Source organism: Dipodomys spectabilis, unplaced genomic scaffold (genome assembly GCF_019054845.1).
Source record: "Dipodomys spectabilis isolate Male_0828 unplaced genomic scaffold, ASM1905484v1 ptg000089l, whole genome shotgun sequence".
In the NCBI taxonomy this organism is placed as follows: Eukaryota; Metazoa; Chordata; class Mammalia; order Rodentia; family Heteromyidae; genus Dipodomys; species Dipodomys spectabilis.
In genome coordinates, this window is record NW_024870766.1 from 10,679,709 (window position 1) to 10,700,200 (window position 20,492).

General features: G+C 33.3%; 1 protein-coding gene across 1 annotated transcript in view; it reads left to right on the plus strand.

Annotated features, from left to right (window-relative positions):
- Pclo (piccolo presynaptic cytomatrix protein) overlaps positions 1-20,492 on the plus strand; it is a 280,740-nt gene that overhangs the window by 216,260 nt on the left and 43,988 nt on the right. The window contains 5 exon segments of the mRNA XM_042684701.1: positions 2,056-2,082; positions 7,760-7,853; positions 8,967-9,038; positions 12,366-12,546; positions 14,185-14,379. Of these exon segments, the coding sequence (XP_042540635.1) occupies positions 2,056-2,082; positions 7,760-7,853; positions 8,967-9,038; positions 12,366-12,546; positions 14,185-14,379 (569 nt within the window).

A 20,492-nucleotide genomic window follows, 5' to 3' on the forward strand; every position in this document is an offset into this window, starting at 1 on the left:
CTATTTATCAACATACTTTTCAATCAGTGTTTAAAAAACACTAGTAAATAAGAATAGCGTTTAAAAGACTGACGTTGGTAAATAAACGGAAAATGTCTTTTGAATGTCTTGTTTTATGTGTAAATTATTGATGTAAAATATATACTCAGGACTTGAGATGTACCTTAGTAGTAGAGCATGTACTTTACATGCTTGGCACCAACTAAAATTAATAAATAATAAATTGCTCTCGGAGATACCTAATTTTTGAATAAGTAATGTGTATAAAGTATGTTCTGGATAATTCATATCAAAGATGGTTTTAAAAATGAGGATTTGGCCTTCACAAAGCATATAGTTATCTGAATAATTTATGCTAAATTAGCATAATGAAACAACAAGCAATCAAATAATAGAGATAAAATAAAAAGTAACCTGAGTTGGTAATTTGGAGGTATTATTTTGTTGTTGTTTCCTTAATATGAAGAGTGATTGTTTAAATGTTGTTTTGGGGGTGTTTGGCGGGGAGAAGGTTCAACTGTAGTCCAGAAGCAGAGGACGCTATATGACCCATCACACACCCCAGCTCAGCAGCAGCTGTCATCAGTTGGGGCCAGTCATACTCGCCTCTACCTCATCAACTCCATCCGCCCACACTATTTTAAAGTACATTCAGCTATTGTAACTGTTAGTGCCAATGTTTTTGTTTACGTTGTATAAGATAAAGACTCAAATCTAGTCACACCATGTGTCGCCAAAATAATTAAAAATTTTGCAAATGATTTCTTAATTCCTCTAATTTGTCTTCACACTGTTGTTTATATAGCTAGTTTGAAGCCTTAATTAACATACTTCCCATCCAAAGTAAATTCTTTTTAGGTACACATGGTGCACTCACCTGAACTATTTTCTGGGTGACATAACAACCCTCAACAAATTTAAAAGCATTGAAGCCATAGAAATTATGTTTGTCTGACTGTAATTGCTGTATTTGAGTAGGATCCAAATTAGTTATACAGTGCATTTAATTCTGTTCCTAAGCTATATTTTCACCATGGACAGATCACCAATTTCACTGAAATTCAGTTTTCTTGCTGATATTGAGAGAGTTAATGTAGGCATATCATCATTTCTAGTTTGTCAGAGAAATCAAATCAAATCACACTCAATGATTTGAAAATTGTCAGGTACTATGTCAAATTGAGTATAAACTTTAATTTTATCCTCCCCAGTAATTCCATTTGGAACTGAGAATTATCGATACTGTTGTGCTAGCTTTAATTTATTAAAGTTTCTCAAACCTTCACTAATTTTATGGAGATTATTCAAATAGTTCTATAGCCTCAGAGAATCTTGTCTTTCATAATAATTAAATTCTACATTTGCGTAATTGTCTATAAAGTTTGTCTATGTCTTTTCAGATGAGTATTAAAAAAAGGTAACAACAAGCCACGTTTTATTTTGCTATCTACTTCGGTCATTAGACCTTTAGTGTTACTTAATAAAATATTGGGGAAGGGAGAATCACTGTCAAGTATTGTCCCTAACTTGTATTTTTAGTGAATGAATGGAAATAAAGCTTTATCATTTTTTATCCTCTAACGATATTCTGCAGTCTCATATTTTATACAGCATAAGAATATCTACCTTTTATTTATATGCAACATGTTTTCATGTTGCAAATGCTTGTAACCAGAACAGATGGGCAGGTAATATGAATAAGTCAGTTCATTGTGGAAAAAGTAACAGGAAATGGAGAATGTCTCACCTACGCTGTCCTTGCAAAGTTTCTCCAATGATACATGAGTGAGATCTGCCTCAGTAACAGCTATTATACTACTCCTATTCAATACTTAGTTCTTTTATTAAATTCCTCTTAATAGATTATAATCGTAAGGTATTTTTTCAATGTATTTCAGATGGATTTTTTCCTGCCTCATGTCATTTATACATTATGAAATAGCTGCTCTAAGTGTTAATATCGTATTTCTTTCTTTATTTCTGTTCCTAACATTTTTCTTCTTGTCTTTCCTACTTTCCTGTTGTTCCTCACTCTTGTTCCTGGAATCAATGCAGTCAAGTCATGGTTGTCCAGAACGCCAGGTAGAGTTGATTCTCTTTCAGTGTTTAGCAGTAGTGTTATGCCTAGAGTTATACTTGTTATATTTTTATGTACATTGATTCACACTTCATTGTTGTAATTTTTATTCTTCTGATCTGGGTATCTATTGAATTACTATTTCATAACTAGCTTCAGCAGATGTGTCTAATAAGACCCAGAAAAGTAGAAAATATAATTTGTTAAACCTTAGCCATTCATGTGGTAATCACAGATTAAGATTTGCTGGATCTTTTATATCATTCTGGAGTCACTTTTTAAAAGGAATTAACTGATATTTTAGATTTCCAGTACTACATTCTAGAAGTACACTCCAAAACTGCTTATTATAAAATATTGGCAGTCGCATAATTATTCTTGATTGGTTCCAGTGTTAAGAGCCTGTTTGCTAATAACTCATAGCATGTTGCACCATTACATTATCAACAAACAGTACTTCTAATACACAACCAGAAGCATTATTTAGCATGTCACTTATTGCATCATCATAAATTGAATGTGTTACTTGAGAAGGTGAATCATGTACCATCTGTAGCAATAGAGTAATGAGAATTTTAATTTCATCTAGATTATTAATGGTACATTTGTTTTGTCTGTGATTTTAAAATATGATATATTTATTAATCCCAACAAGCTGTTTCCCCAAAAGAGGATGCTTGTTCATTTTAAAAGCATAAGAATGTGTCTCAAACAATAGAGTTAGTCATCACAGCCTTACCAGAAACTTTCAAGCCATGTCATTGTAGCAAGAGGTGAAATTTGATGCTGATGAGTTTCATAGTATGTCTTGTTCTCACATTGCAGAACACAATCCAGATCTTTTGGAATGATATATAAAATTAATCTTGTTTCAAAGACATAGTGTCATTTATATAACAGACATTGACTATCACACTTTTCAGAATTTTCGCTCCTTCATCTAGACACACTGAGAGATAATTATCAGAGTACTGGCTGTCTTCATTTAACTTACAGAAGAGCATGTTTTGTAAATATGAACAATAGTTGCATGCATTTTTAAGAAGTCTTTAAGAACTTCGGTTGGAATTTCAGCCCTGCCACTTACATTCTATGAGATATAATTTAAACTCTTTTCTATTCTGCTAATTAGGAATAACAGCAGCCTTTACAGAATTTTTATTTATGTATATGAATAAATGAAGTAATAAGCCTAAAGTAACAACAATAACATCTGGCACATAACAAGCTCTTAATAAACAACATTTTGTTTCTGTATTATAGCTAGCACATGTATGATAACTTGCTGGTAACTGATAGTCTGTTATCACTGCAAAATAAGAAATACAATGTTTTTGGATCACTCTATTACACAAAATTATTTAATATTACTAAAAAGATAACTAGGCAGATTTTCTTCAGTAACATCATATAATGCATTATAATTAAAGTAATGAAAATCTTGTTAACTAAAATCATAGTTTCTTTTTTTCCATTTTCTTTTCTTATCCTTTGATCAATTTATTGTTGAGCTCTGAAAGACAGTATCTGGCAAGCTGGGGTGAAAGAATGACAGGAAAGAGCTCAAATTGTCATGAACGTAGTGAACGTTCTAGTGGATTAAGAAATGAAATGAGTGTATCTGAAGTGTCTCTTTCCAGTTTTGTCTCATCATACTTTGGGCAAAGTGCAATTCTCTTCACATTAATCAGATTTTTCTGTAATTGTAACTAGTTTTAGCTGTCATTATACTTGGAATCTCTTTCTAGCTACACTTTGTCTAAGCAGTCTTGTTAGCATATCAAACTATTTTTTACAAGACAAAAATTGTTTAGGTTGCAATCTGAAGACCAAAACTTATTTCAGTTGATTTTACAAGAAACTAAAGAAGCACAAGCAGATTTTAGGATAGAGATAATCACTATGGTCACCTCTATGAATTACCTTTTTGTTTTCCAGTATTACTGTCTTGATGATTAGATATGGCCTAATTTTCATAATGTAATAACAGCAATGTGTTGTTCTCCCTTCACAAGGAAATGTAGTAGGCTTACTAGACAAGAAAAGAGAATGAATTCAATTTCTTCCTCTTCTTGAATTTATGCTCTTATCTGAATTTTGCTTAAGAGTTTCTATTTAGCATTGCCAATAACTCTGAGCATCATTTGTCCCTACATATTAAGTGTGATAGTAAAAAGCTTGTCTTATAGCAATGCCATGAAGAGCAAATTATTTAGCACATAAAATACACTTAGATCTCTGCCTAGGGGACAGAATTTAATACATTTACTTATTATTATATCAGTTTTCATGCATGAATCAAATATATGATCATGTGTTATAGTAATTAAGCAAAGATTCTATTGTCTTTTCTCAAAATTTTCTCTATAATTTTTGCTTATTTATACAAAGAAAAAAATGACGTGCACATGAAACTTTTAAATAATCATTATTTTAATTATGCACAAGGAAAACATAGTGGCTGGTAATTTTTTGTAAACATTTCATCACAACAGACAATTTTACTATATTCATCCAGAACTTCCATGCAACTACATGAGTTTGTGTTTGCCATTTATTCTCATCTTTAACATGATACAGACTCAACATTTTGAAATCTGAAAAATAATTATACTGCTCCTGACTACATTATGAATTGTTAATTTTTTTCCTATGATCCATTACATGGATAACTATATCCAAAATAAGCTGCAAATATAACACTTGTGCTACTTACTATATGTTTCTCTTAACATATTTGCATTAGTGTAGCAGTGATTCTAAAGTACCAACCAAAATCTATACTTGCTAGTGGTGACATCAATTCCTCCTGTACTATCATCAAAAAAAGTTATAAAAGTGAAACATAAAGGAATATATTTACCAAAATCATTTGGGCTTTGTTTTAAAATCTTTCAAGCCTACTGTAAATGTTTATGCTTGCTATTCAAGTTTTATCAAACCTTAGTATTTTATTGTATTTGTCCAATAGAATCTACCTAAAAGTGCACCTGGAGCCTTCTGTAATCACTTCTTTGTTCCCCTAAAATCACCACTGAATTAAATTTAATATTTTATACTCACGCTTACTAGTACACATTCTTATATACATGTATGCTAAATAATTTTTTTTTATTTTTTTTTTGTTTATTTATAAAGGAGAGAGCTGGGAAAGAGAGGAAAGAGCTAGAAAAGAGCAGAGAGAGGGGTAAGAACAGTAGCACTCACGTGGTATTCGGGTAAGGGGTAGGTTTATCCAGTAGACCTGCTGGGACCAGGCAAGGTTGGCACTCCACGTGGCTGGGAAAGAGAGAGGAAAGAGCTAGAGCAGAGAGAGAGAGCAGACAGAGCTAGAAAAGAAGAGCAAGAGCAAGAAACGAACAGAGAGAGAAAGAGAGAGAGTCTGGGCAAGAGAGGAAAGAGCTAGAAAAGAGCAGAGAGAGCTAGAAAAGAAGAGCAAGAGCTAGAAAAGAACAGAGCGAGAAAAAGCTATGCTAAATAATTTTTATTATTTCACATAATTATAATAGTATCACACTGCTCTCTACATTTATTTATTTATTTATTTACTTATTTTTATTTTTTGTCGATCATGGGCTTGAACTCTGGGCTTGGACGCTGTCCCTGTGCTCTTCAGCTCAAGGCAAGCACTCTACCACTTAAGCCACCGGTTTTTGAGTGGTTTATTGAAGATAGAGTCGCACAAACTTTCCTGCCTGGACTGGCTTTGAACTGTGATCCTCAGATCTCAGCCTCCTGAGTAGCTAGGATTACAGGCGTGAGCCACCAGCACCCAGCTACATTTATATTTTCACAAAATTATTTAGAAATCTATTTCTATGTATGGAGATGGATTAAATTTAAACTGTTGTTTAGTATTCCATTGATTAACTATAATGTAATGTATTCATTGTCTTATTGATTATTAAAAACAATATGGCAGTAAATATTCTTGAACAAAATTCTTGTTCATGGGTGGGAGAATTTTTGTAAGATAAAAATGGAATTAGTAGGATGGAATATTCTAGATATGTGAGACTAGAAATTTACACATCACTAGATACTGAAAAAAAAAAGTGTGAGTGAAATTTATTATTTCTTTCCACAGTCCATAAATTTGTTTAAATTATTGTCTATACACTTTCCCGAGGGTATTTTGGAAATTTATTTTGAGTGACAAAATTATAAAATTCTGCATTTATTTTTGAACAATCAAGTGCCTTAGTTAGAAGTAAGATGAGAACTTCTTGGCTTTTAAATTGGATTCAGATGTTAGACAGAAAAGGTAAAATGAGGCATAAACTCTGTACCTCAATCTTGACTACACATTAGGATGACCTGACAGCCTTCAAAACTACTGCTCAAGACTTAGCACATTCAGACTCTCCTTGGGCGAGATCTATGAAGTCCTGACTTCGCCGACCCAAACAAAATTCACACAGCAAGTGATTCCACTGTGCAGTCATTGCTGAGAACTCTTCCCCTTGCACCAGGTGGTTAAGAATAAAACAAGAGAGAAGAAAGAAACTAGTCATGAATCTATGTTTATAAATGGATGGTAAATTGGAATTTTGCTTCCCAGGAGCTTTATATAGAAAACATAAGAAAATATTATCTGAGCAACAAACTTAGGCATTGCAACATATGACAGTGTGTATACCAAGTCAGGGTATACCAATAGTCAGTCTGAGTTTATAGTTTGAGTTTATAATAGAATAGTAGGTCTCTGGCTGGTGCTTTTAAGTAAGGGAAGTTTGTAAAGTCCAGAAACCTGAATGGACTTTAGACAAATCTGTTCCATCTTAGGGCTCTGATGCCCACCAGAGATAAAGTGTTATTTAGTAACTGAGATATGAACTGAGGTATAAAATATAGAAAAAGTTAGTGAAAGAGAATGGCTGTGTCTGTGTGGGCACCATTTTCTAGTAACATGTCACAGTAACCTAAATCCATCCCCAACTACAATTGTAGATGTTCTGCTTAGACTTCCTTGGGATAGTTGTGGGATATGAGTTGTAATATGTAAATGGATCATTGCTAAGCAAGAATGAAAATGTCATGGGTATACACAAATACAGTTATATTGAATAAAGATTTTTTTAACTTGGTCCAATTTAATCATAATCTATTAGCATGAAAGAAGGATTTATAGTAAAAATTTTATAGCAACATTAAATACCATAGTTTACCAAGAGTATCCAAATACATTTTAAGTGCTATTGATGGTGATAGAATGTCAGTTTTGGCAAGAACCATACATCATTTGTTTCAGTACAACCATTAACTAATTTTTGTTTAGAAAAAAATTGATTGATAGACCATTTAGCTTTGCTGACATGTTTAGATGTGAACTATTGGGATGCTAAAGACCAATTTAGTATTTGTAGCAGAAAAGATATTGAAAATACCATTCAGTTAATATGACTAGCTACTATATTCAGGAAATAGTAATATTTATAAAGTTCTAGTATGATTAAAATACCTAAAAGCATCTGCTGAAAAGGGCAAACAAAATATAAGGAATCCAACTTATGCAAATTGCTCTTGTGTGTTCAAGTTAAAATAAGGCTTAAAACATAAAATAATAAGATAATTACATAGTGATTTGAAAAAAAATCTTTGAAAAGTCTACATATCTACATGACTATGAAGTCATTAGGTGAGCTAAATAATCAAATTAACTCTTTCCTTTCTTCCATTCAGTGCCGAGTACAAGAGAAGGACTAAATATGTCCAGAAAAGTCTGAATCCTGAGTGGAATCAAACAGTAATTTATAAAAGCATTTCCATGGAACAGGTGAGTGATGGTTATTTCCTAAGTAACAGATTTGGACTAAAAATATAGTTATGACAAATGACCCATTTGTCATTATTTTATTTTATTTTATTTACCATAAAATGTAAATACTTCCATAAAGTATATAGCATCTGAGGAAAAATGAAGTTCAAATATTATACAAAATAAAATGTATACATTTTGATGTATTTACTGCTCAAAATGGACAAGTAAGTGAATGTAAGAGAACTGGTCAATTACTATCCAATTAGTACTACATGCAATTTAAGTGTCAGTACATCAAAATTTATAAATATTTTGACATGCATAAGTAATGCAAAGACACAATGTGTTACTTCATGAAATATTTTAAGACTCCTGTTAGTAGGCTAACTCCATAGAAGACAAAATAATGACTAGCATAAAAGATTATCACTACAAATTAATGACTCTAGGCAAAAATGGTATCAATGTACACTTGAAAATCTGAACATCAGAACTTTGTATTCATAGCAGAAAAATAATTGGCAGTTCATAAAGTTAAATTCAGAGAAGAGAATAAAGTCAAACAAGAAGAAATCACATGTAAAACAATTTTCAAATAATTGGATCTTTAAAGTAAGGTCTTAATTTATCCACTGGAAGATGAGTATGATTATATGTTCAGACATAAAAATTACAATCTGGGTGTTTTAATGTAACATGTTAAATTCACTGACAGAAATAAGATACTGCTACCGGTATCATTGGATATCATTGAAACAATAGGAAATCACCTAAAAAGTTTACATCTTCCAGAATTATTTTACAATTTATGAATTTCTTATAAGAACCTATATTCTACTTTCTATTTTAAAAACTGGGTGGATGAGGAATATACATAGGAAATAAATAAAAATTACCAATTCTTAAAAAGTGCTTTTAATAATCAAACTGGATTAGAATACAAAGTAATTGTTTAAATTTTATGCAATATTTTATTTATGTTTATTTAGTATAAATAAACATTCTGTAGGTAAAAAATAGAAGTACATTTGTGTAAGTGGACAGGATTTAAATATGAAAGTAAATTGCAAGTGCAATGAAAATTTATTATGGAAAATGGAGTTAATGTCAATTTTATTTGAACTATAGCTAAAGAAGAAAACCCTGGAGGTGACAGTTTGGGATTATGATAGATTTTCTTCAAATGACTTCCTTGGAGAGGTAAGCCCCAGATTGCATTTTCCTTCCATGCTGCCATTGTAAACCACCAAATAAAGCAAGATGCAAAGCATGTTTCTATTTATTTATACATCTATTTATTTATATTGTTATCTTTAAGTAGTTTTACAAAGGAGTTGTCAATTAACGAAGCAGTTTATAATTCAATATATCATGATCAGTGTCACCCTTTTCAACATTCTTATCCATCCCTCTCCTCCCTACCCTCACACTTACTTTTCTTATTTTTGTAGAATATATATTGGATTCTTTACTGCATTTTCTTCCCCTCTTCTCCTCTCCAAAGTATATTTCTTTTTTTTTAATTGTGAAAATACCAGACAGTGGGGTTACAATTGCATGAGCAAGGTCATGAGTACATTTCTTATCAAGCATTGTTGCCTCCTCCTTTGTTTCCTCTTCCCATCCCTTTCCATCGCCCCCTCTCCACTCGCACCCACCGCACCAAAGTTGTAAAGTTCATTTTTTGACATAACGTCTTGTACATCTCACTGTTGCCATGGGTCCACCTGTATCCCTATTTAAACAATTTGTTTATATCTAAAATATACCTGGAACTTAAAAAATTAAATCCCCCAAAAACAAATCTTCAAAGAAACAACTGCCCAATAAGTAAGTGGGCTAAAGGCTTAAAAAGAAACTTCTCTGAGAGGAAAGAAGGATGGCTAATAGAAACATGAAGAAATGCTCAACCTCCCTAGCCATAAAAGAAATGAAAATTAAAACAACATTGAGATACCACCTCACCCCAGTTACAATGGCTAGAATCAAGAACTCTAATAACAACAGATGCTGGAGGGGATGTGGACGGAAGAAAACCTTACTGCATTGTTGTTGGGAATGTAAACTGGTTCACCCACTTTGGAAAGCAGTATGGAGGTTCCTCAAAAGACTCCACGTAGAGCTCCCCTATGACCAAGCAATCCCACTTTGGGCATTTACCCAAATGATCACAAACAAGACTGCACTAAAGCTACCAGAACGACTATGTTTATTGCAGCATTATTTGCCATAGCTAAGATATGGAACCAATCCAGATGCCCCTCAGTAGATGAATGGATCAAGAAAATGTGGTATATATACACAATGGAATTCTATGCCTCTATCAGAAAGAATGACATTGCCCCATTTGCTAGGAAAGGAAAGACTTGAACAAAAATTATAAGTGAAGTAAGCCAGTCCCAAAGAAACATAGGTCCCATGGATTCCCTTATTTGCAATATCTAGTATATGTCTGAGTCAAGCAGAAAAGGTCAGATAAGTTGACGTTAGGGGAATGAACCCCAAGATAAGTATTCAAATGTTTTTTTGTTTTTTTTTCTTTCATGCAATTGTTTCTAACATATTTATAAGATGATATCTTTGTTACTTTGTATGTCCCTCCCCCATGGTACAACCCATGCTTTCACTGTATTTGATGTTGGTATAATTTGTGGAGGGGAAGGGAAAAAACAAATCGTTTAACTAGGGATACATGTGGACCCATTGCAACAATGAGATGTTCAAGTCGTTATGTCGAAAAACGAACTTTAAAACTTTGGTGGGGGGTGGGGGGATGATCGGGTGGGGGGAGGGGGGAGTATGGGAAAGGACGGGAAGGGGAAACAAAGAGGAGGCAACAATGCTTGATAAGAAATGTACTAATTATCTTGCCCATGTAATTGTAATTGTATGGTATTCTCACAATAAAAAAAAAATTTAAAAAAATTGTTTTTTCCCTTCCCCTCCACTAATTATACCAACATCAAATACAGGGAAAACAGGGTTTCTTAAGTTTATGAAATAGTTATTTCTAAATAAGTTATTTTGCAATCAATATTTCCAGATTATTATTTGAATAGATGAACAGTGCCTTGAGAAATGGTTATTGGTCTACTACTTGATATAATTTTTAATTAAGTTGTAAGATTGGATGTTAATTGTTTCAGTAGGAAAATATACAGTCTTGCTGTCAGCCCAAAAGATTTTTGAGCTAGTAAATTTATATTAGAAATAAGCTAGATATGTAATAATAAAAATTTTGGTTTCTTTACTTGCTGTTGTCAATGCATACATCAATGTAACATTTTCACATCTCTAACTGGTAGTTAAATACCCTGAAATTTTTTTCTCAAAGATTCCCAAAAGCAAAACTAAAAATAGGAAAATACAATTATAACAATTTTATATATGAATTTGCAGTGTTGATCATTTTTGTTCATATAGGATGTCCTGAAACTGCATGTTTTATTTAATGCTTTTTCCTTAGAACAGAAATGTTAGCTATATGTTAAATTAAATTATGTCTCAGAAATGTAAATCTGACAAAATGCAATGTCCTTTCTTAATTTTATTGTATAGATGATCATTTAACCTTTTTATTATGGTCTATCCCTGCTGTCCTGCCTAAACCAGACTACTTAAGCACAACCTTCAAACTGCTTTCTTGTCATTATGCTAGGCAAGATCATTCTAGGACATAGTGTTATATCTGATTTAATGTCTCATCTCAAAAACTGATTTACTTACAAAAATGTTCTTATTTGTTGTCTTTACATTCATTGTCCTGAAAATATATGTGTGTATACATGCACACAAATATGTAAAGTCTAAGGTGCCAATAACTTTAAACTGCACCACTTATGTACAATGAAGTTATCTGTGTGTTGTGCTATTAAATCTGTTTAGAGGAGGATAGCAGGGGAGCACAGAAATGGTAGGAGAATGGATGAATAAATGCAACAGTGATACTCACTAGACAGTATGTTAAAAATGAACTACACAACTTGTATAGGGGGTTGGGTGGGGAAAACTGGGAGAAAGTGCAGGAAGGACTGATACTGTTCCAAAAGAAATGTACCCATCACTTGACCTCCACAATAACAACACATTCTTTGTTTAAAAATAGAGAAATAAGTTAGTAATTGCAAATCATCTCTTCTTTGAAATCTTTTCATTTTTTCCTTCTTGTAACTAAAATTATACTTTAAATAAACTTCCAGGCATGATTAGGACTAGGAGTTCATAGAACCAATACAGTTTTTTTCTGGAAATGATTTACTTAAAACTCTACTGTCTTTCCAATCAAAGCCTTTATGCAGTTCCATTTAATCATTTAATTGAGAAAAAGGAAAAAAATGAGGAAAATAGTAAAATATCATCTATAATGCTAATACTATGCCTTTTGCACACATATACATATAGATACAAGATAAATGCATATGTATCTATCCATACATATTTATCTTTGAATAAATTTTGGATCACAGAAAATGTAATGGATGCATTGAACATAATTCATAAATTTCATCCATTTGTTGTCTTTTTCAGGTATTGATTGATTTGTCTAGTACATCTCACCTTGATAACACTCCTAGGTGGTATCCGCTCAAGGAACAGACTGAGAGCATTGATCATGGCAAGTCCCATTCCAGTCAAAGTAGCCAGCAGTCCCCAAAGCCTTCTGTCATCAAAAGCCGAAGTCATGGTATCTTCCCTGACCCATCCAAGGGTAGGAATTATTTCAAGGAGAAAAAGCATTTTGTCTGTTTGTTCTCTCAGTATCTTCTTGACATGTGTGCCTCTATGTTGCTTAATTGATATAGGATAATACGTATCTTACATTGTATATTGAAAAGTCAGATTCTATTGAAATATTAATATACTATCTAACAGAGTGATCTGGAATTTGAGAAATAGGCTTGTCTTTTCTCAGCATAGAATTAGGTATATCACCTTACAATCTTCAGTTTTCTGGTGCTATGTTTCAACCTGTTAAAACGACAGTATGAGCTATATGAAACATTTCATCTTTTCTGTTTTGATAAATCAATGTTATGTTTTTAGAAAAAAGTGAATTAATACATTTCATAAACAAAAATATTAAAGTCCCTTTTCATACATTGACTAAATATAATCATGCTGATCAAGTGATTATGATGTTTGAAGATATGATTTTTCATATGGTCTTACTCATAAATATAATTTCACATATTGCTTTTACTTATCACATCAAGAACTTTTTTGTTTATCATTAAAACTATTGGAGTACTAAAATTCCCTTAACTCTTTCCTAAATATTGGCCCCAAATTAATTTTCAATTGTTGTTATTGTTATTTTAATCAGCACTACCTTATACTGAGTTTGGCAATATGCAAAACATTTCCATTTAAATGATTTTTAACTTTGGGAGGTTTATTTCCAACTGTTCTCTAATACAATATCAGTCCACATTATAAGTTGTTATTATTGCCCATATAGAATAAACATGTGATATCTTACCTAGACATACTGAGCTATTTGTAAGTATTACACAGTTATACAATTTTTATACTGGACTTGAGTGATGCTTCCATGTCTCTGATGAACTTCTCAGAAAGTATATCACATTGAGAAAGTATTTCTATGTATTATAAGGTAATGAATTACTAGCTTTTTTGAAAACGGAGGCTATATCTAGAGGCCATTCAGTTCATATTGTGAACTGCTGACTAAAATGAGTACTGTAGATTATTTATGAGTGAGCTTTATAGATCAATTATTTGATTCCACCTGTCTAACTCATCTGTGTCCCTTTTAACATTCTGCAAGATGATTAACATAAAACCCAATCTTCTCCTTCCTTCTCTCCCTTCCCTACTCCTCCCACTACCTCTCTCCTAGCAGAAATGTGTGCTTGGTAAAAATCTTTTAAATTGCTGCAGTCAATGGTTCTGCAGGCTCTAATACTCTCGGGTGACTTTCACCTCATCCCAAAATTCATTTCACTTTGGCTTAAAACTTCTCATCAGTATAGCTGCATTGTCTTTTTCCCAACTTCTACCAGAATAGCGAACTTACTGCCTGAAACTAGAACTTAATGTATTTAGTAGTTGAAACTAGAAGTTAATGTATTTAGTAGTTAATCTAAGTTAGATATATTCTTCTTCATGAATGTATCTCTTCTCAAGATTGTCATCTTTTTTTCCTACCATCCCCAAAAATGGCTTTCCAAATATTTAATCACGTTTTATATGGTAAGCGGTTGCATAGGTGAACCATAAGCAGTATTAACATAATTCTTAGTTATATGTAGCAGTTACTTACAATTATGTGTAGACCAAGTGTGACAGAATAAATGTAACTCATGCTTTACCCTTTTATAACCAGACATGCAGGTTCCAACCATTGAGAAATCTCATAGTAGTCCTGGTAGCTCCAAGTCATCATCTGAAGGCCATCTCCGTTCTCATGGACCATCTCGCAGTCAAAGCAAAACCAGCGTTACTCAGACCCACCTGGAAGATGCAGGGGCTGCAATAGCTGCAGCTGAAGCCGCCGTGCAACAACTCCGCATTCAACCAAGTAAAAGACGCAAATAAATTCCTCAGCATGGCAGCTTAATGTTCATCTGTTGCCTTTCTCTCCTGCTGTCCTTCCCTGTTTGCTTTCTGTTTTTGGCATCCCCTGCTCACTCTGTTCTCTGTCCCTTTGTCTGTGTAAGAATGGTATCAGTACATAAATATGCTCTTCCTTATATTTGGTTTATTTTTGTTTTTTGTTTTTTAATTTACGTAGACTGCAATAAAACTGGCTGTTTCTCCTTTGTCTTCACCATCCACCCAACCTGGCTCATAGTATTTGGTAGCTGTGTTTGTGGTGTAGGCAGACAAAGCAATGTTGTGAGTCTTTTTGTGTGTGCTTAAATAGTCTTTGGAGTGCAGGGATCATAAGCACAAAGGGGCTGCCAATTTTCCAGGCATTACATCCAAAAAAGCACAAACACACAAATATTTAGAGCAAATGAACAATGAGATTCTTGCACATTGAAATACTAAAAAAAAAATTTAGGCAGAAATAAGAGACCAACCAGCAGTCATGTTTTAGAACCTAGAGGAAAAAAAGAAAACATGTTAAGCCAATGTTTAAAAGAACTAAGAAATTATGCATGTAAGATGTGGCTTTCCATGTGTAAAATTTCCTAGTCTCCTAGGAAAGAAAATCATTTTGTTTAAAAAATACTTAGGATTAGTGTATGTATAAGAATATTTAATGAGGCCCTGTAACCTCATTCAGGAACACAATTTTGGGTCCATTTTTGTGGATCGCATTTCATATAGGATCACAGAGAATTTTTCAGGCTCTTTTTCTGGGCCTAACCATGAAATCCTTTAAAAGTCAAGACATGATATATCTAGTAGCTGTAAATCAAAGTAGAACGTTCACCCCACCTGACTGTTATATTTTCTTTTCATTTGTGAACATTTCATCACCCAATATAATTTTAACAAACTCTAAATGAAGATGAGATCGCTCCCAACAGTAGGCTCACTGTTACATCCATATGGCATTAGCCAGGCACTGGAACTAGATTGTTGCTTTTCCCATTCCTCTAGTCATTTCCACATCCCTTTAGTCATTTTCAAAGAAACAGCCAGTTTTTAACTCCCTTCAGTGCTGTGCATGTGGTGTCATTTTGGCATTTGAAAACACAACTTAAATAGAGCAAAAGAACACTTCTGTTTGCATGAATAACATTAAAGCTGGTTCCATCTGAGGATACATACTCTGGGTTTCCATTTCACCTACACTGCCACAGCAGCACATAAAAGCGGTCAGTCTAATCATGCCAGGAAGCAGCACAGACACAGCATAGCAGGAGTCCTCCCTATTCAAAGAACTCAGTCTGATAATCTGCCTCCACCAGCCAATGGCAACCAAGACCAAAGCCAGCTAGCCCTCAGGAAGGTGATGTCTGATGGACCAGTCAAGCCAGAAGGAGGTGAGCAGAAAGGCCCTGTTCAAAGCACACAGCAAGAACATTCCCCAAATTTAAAGCTTTCATTCTTAGAGATTGTCTAATGAAATATGTTTATCCACTTTTTAATGTGCTTTTGTGGGCATGGCATTTTAGGACTTCATCACCACCGTGTAAGTTCCAAGATCACTCTCGTAATATATTGACTACAGTGATTTGTATTTTTCTATGCACTGGGCATCTTCTGATCTTTGTTGGGAAATAGATTAACAGTATTCATATTGCAGAATGGAATGCATGCTTACTAACCTAATCTGTTCAAGCATGACTATAACTATGTTGCATTGTGATAAAACTTTAAATCGTTCACAGTTCAAGTTAGCATATCAGTTGGAATGTAGATCAGTCTTTGTTGCCTATTATTTAAAGTGTAACTTCTGGAAATTCTTAGAGGAGAGCAAAGGAAAAATTGTCAATGCACTCATTCACCTTTACATGGTGAAAGTTCTCTCTCAATCCTACAAGCAGACATTTTCCATTCGTGTTTCCATAGTTGTTAAGTGTATCAGATGTGTTGGGCATGTGAATATCCAAGTGCCTGTGTAATAAATAAAGTATCTTTATTTCATTCATAAACTACTGGGTTCTGAGCCATTGTTATATGATGCAGCATAAAATGAGTGTGTCAGTTTTTGTTTTCTCATTGATCCCTTGCAATAGTTTAGTCAGAGCTGTGATAACAGAAACATTTGGGAGAACAAAGTTCCACATTGGAAACATAAGACAGAAGGAAAATCATTACCTAGTAAAAGCATGTGAGCTTACATAAAAACATAACTAATGAGGTCGTGTTACCCTAGGCAACGCTTCCACTCGTCTCAGGTTTCTAGATAAAAGAAAATAAATCCATGAGCCCTTGATTTTTGGAAAGATGCAGTTAGCTTTGATCCCATAACTGAATTAAGAAAGAAAAGCAAGTTCATATCTGGTCCTAACTTTACCCCAACAGCTGTAGATTTTCCCCCAAGAAAGACAGCCTTTGTCCAGGACAGGAATCCAACTAACATCATTATAAAATTAGTTCTATTTAGTTCAAAACCATATATACAAATAAAGTTCTACTTGAATATATCTTAAGTACTTTCCAGCAATGTAGTACTCAATTTTATGATTCTGTATTTGCCAGAAAATTAAAACAAATTCTTATCATCTATTGCCTTTCTCTTTATTCTTAGAAAACTTAAAGCACTTACATTCTTCTTTCAATCAATTTGGTAGTTGGAGTATAGTGGATATATGTGGTCATCTGAAAAGTTGCTAAAGTTTTCCAGAAAAAAATAGTTTAAATACCTACAAAGTTTGAAAGTATGATTTCAGTCCCATTTATAGGTTACAAAAAGCCTGAGTTTCCTTTTCTTGCAAGTCTTACTAGCACATCCTAGAAATAGTTAGAATTCCATCTCTCACTTTCAGTACTCTCAAACGAGTTTGTTTTCTTCTTATTTTTCATTTTCATATTAACAATATTACACTAATTATAAAGGTCACCGTAATTGAATACCCCTTATTTTGTATCTTATTTTTAGTATTGTGACTTAATTACTATTATATAATCAATCATTTTATTGGATTTTTTCAATCATAAGTATGAATCTTAAAATTTGCATAAAAACATTGTAAGTCCTTTACTTTGAGTAAAGCTCCAGTATATAACCCTTAAGGTTAATGTGCTGTAATTGAATTTGAAGTCTTTCTTCATTGATGTAAAAATCAAGAGGAAAACTAGGTCATGTGGTGTGACTTTCTTGTTTCATTTTATCCTAAGAGATGATATGTAAAATACCTGTTTTCTACAATATCAATGTAGTATTTCCTGGCTACTATAAATAACGTAATTGAACCATATATTTCTCCAAATGCCTAATCAGAAATATAGTATAGGGTTAAATTTTTATAAATTATGATACAAATTGTTTAAGAAACAGAATAACTTACCAAAGATATAAACATACAAAGCACTAGCCAGTCCCAGTTCACTAGTTTACTTCTTGCAGAAGTATTAGGAATATTTCCATGTGTTTCGATAAGTATTCCATTTCAGTACTCACAATGGAGTTCACATAATCTCATCTGCATTCTGAAAATAACACTCTGTATTTGAAAGAAAGAAAAAAATTTTTGCATTGTCTAAAGTGTGGTGTCATCCATTTCTCATTTCATTACACAAAGAGGATGAGCTAGTAACTCAGATATTCTTATCCCTGTTACTGGGGGAATAACTAGAGAATTACAGGGGTAAAATATCTGATGTAAGAACACACACCTAAAATTTTTCTAAACCACCATTATTCCCTACCTTATATCTGTAATTATGACTCCCAACCTTTTGCTTTTTAAATACCCTAGGCCCTTTGCAATCAAGCACTTCTGGTTTTAATTTTTTAAAATATTTATTTACTTGGTATTTATCACTAAAATTCTTAAAAATTATTAGATGTAGCAAGAAATGGTGGCAAAATGCAACTTCTCTGCCTAATGATCCTCTTTTCTTGATGCTGGTGATTTAAACTTATGAACAGCTAAAGAAGAAAATTTTCCCAATGTTGTAGCCCAGTGAGCAAGAAGCAGGTCTGTAGAGGAAGCTGTGTGTACATCTGGAGGCATTTCTGTCAAGGGTTACAAAATTGTCCCTAAAGAGCATTTCATATATTGTTTGTAAGCTTCTCAGCACATTTCTGCTTGAAGTAGCATAATATATGGGTCAAGCAAGAATTATGGAGTGAGCCTAAAGGAACTTTTCTCTCCCTCTGGGGTTTACTTCCATGCTAAGAAATCTGAAGGGACAAATTAGACAGATTGTGCCAAGTCATCCTGATGCCTAAACAACTCTATTTATATTTAGAAATCCCTCTGAGTCTTTTCTTCTAGCTCCTTTGCTGAGCCTAGGCCCTTCTGTTTCAGAATGTGACATTATTAAGAGAAAATAATTTAGAAAATAGTTTTTATGGCTTTTGTTTCTTTTCTGAATAATATGCCAAAGCAAAAAATGTATTTTGAATTTTATTTTATTGTAAAGATGCTGTACAGAGGGATTACAGGAAAAAAATTAAGGAAGCATTCTTCAAGTCTTGAAGATTCATTTAGTTGGCTTCTAATATTCTAAATTTTAAGTTCAATTTGAAAAGTCTTACCCATTTTAGTTTAGTGCTAAAATCTTAGGTATGATTTTAAACTTAGAAATAGATCATAGAAAATGAATACACATATCCCCCACTCCCTTTTGAACAGATTCAAGAGGCTAGATAAGATGAATTATATTATCTATAATAATTATGTGAAAAGATTAAAAATACAAATACTTGATTCTGTAGAATTATAGGAAATAAACCTGGAAGCTACTTCCAGAGACCACTGCTAAAGATTCCACTTTAAATAAAACCATATTTGCCCCTGTCACAGAGTTTGTATCCATGCCTTGTCTTGGAGAACTCTTACCAAGTGATCACTGACTATGCAAGGTTTTATATCTTTGGGCAAGTGGTAGGGGGTGGCTGGGTTGGGAGCAGGAAGACACTAGGAGTAGAGAAATTGTTGACTACAAATGGTAGTCACTAACCACTGTTAACTACTGTTGTTAACCATTTTCTTCTGACCAGAAGTAGATGATCACTTTGGTCAGAAGGAATCTAGCCTTCTCTGTTTCCAGTTAAGACAGCCTCAAAGAGGAATTAAGGAGAAATCATAGGAGGTGAAGTCTTCAACATTGTACGTATATGGATAATAAAAAAATACATCCCCCCACAATAAAAAAATACATCCCTCATATCAGTGGGTTTGCACAAAAGCAAATTATGTTACACTTTATAAAAGTAAAACCTGAGCAGTTTAAAAATGAGAATATTGAAATTGTGAATACAGTAGCCAGCCAATAAAATCTGATAAAATCAATCTGAATAATTTTGAGCTTCAAATTTTTATGACTATCATTCAGGGGTTAAGGGTACTGTTTCTTTGCTGTTTATAAAAATCAAAAATTTTAAGAGTACCTGTATCTTTTGAAATTGCTTGAATGTTCTCTCACAAGTATTTCTGTAGGCATTTGAATTTTTGCTAGAAATATTTCTGCTGTATATGCAGAGTCACACTGAATCTATAACTCTGATCATGTGACACTTGTAGACCTCTGACTCACCACCAAAGGGTGATTTTATTCTTTCCAGTAGTTGTGATGTGTCACCTCCAAGCCATGATCTAGGCCACAGTAAGGATTTTTATGCTCCTTTCATCTGATATGGTGAATAGCAGGATCCACCGGCCCTAATGTCAAACTAAATACCAAAACATGACTTCAACACTGCTATGACTTAGTGATATGATCTATCTAACTACGTACCTTCATAGTGAGAGTGGGTTTATGAGCACATAATCTCACAAGGAGAAGCCCTCACTTTGGTTTTGCCAAGATCTGTAAGCCACTATTTATGACATATATTTAGCAAATAATATCCATGAAACCTAGTTTCCAAAATGCAAATTTCATTGAGATTGAGAAAACAATTCAAAATATAGTTTATCAAATTGTCACAAGACAGCAAGACCTTGAGAAGATGAAACAGGCAAGTTACTTAGAGGAAGGAAATGAGAAGCATGGAGCTGGAGCATGGAAAGGCTGATGAAAACTAGTGGGACACTGGGCTGTGAGGGTCTAATATAAGCACAA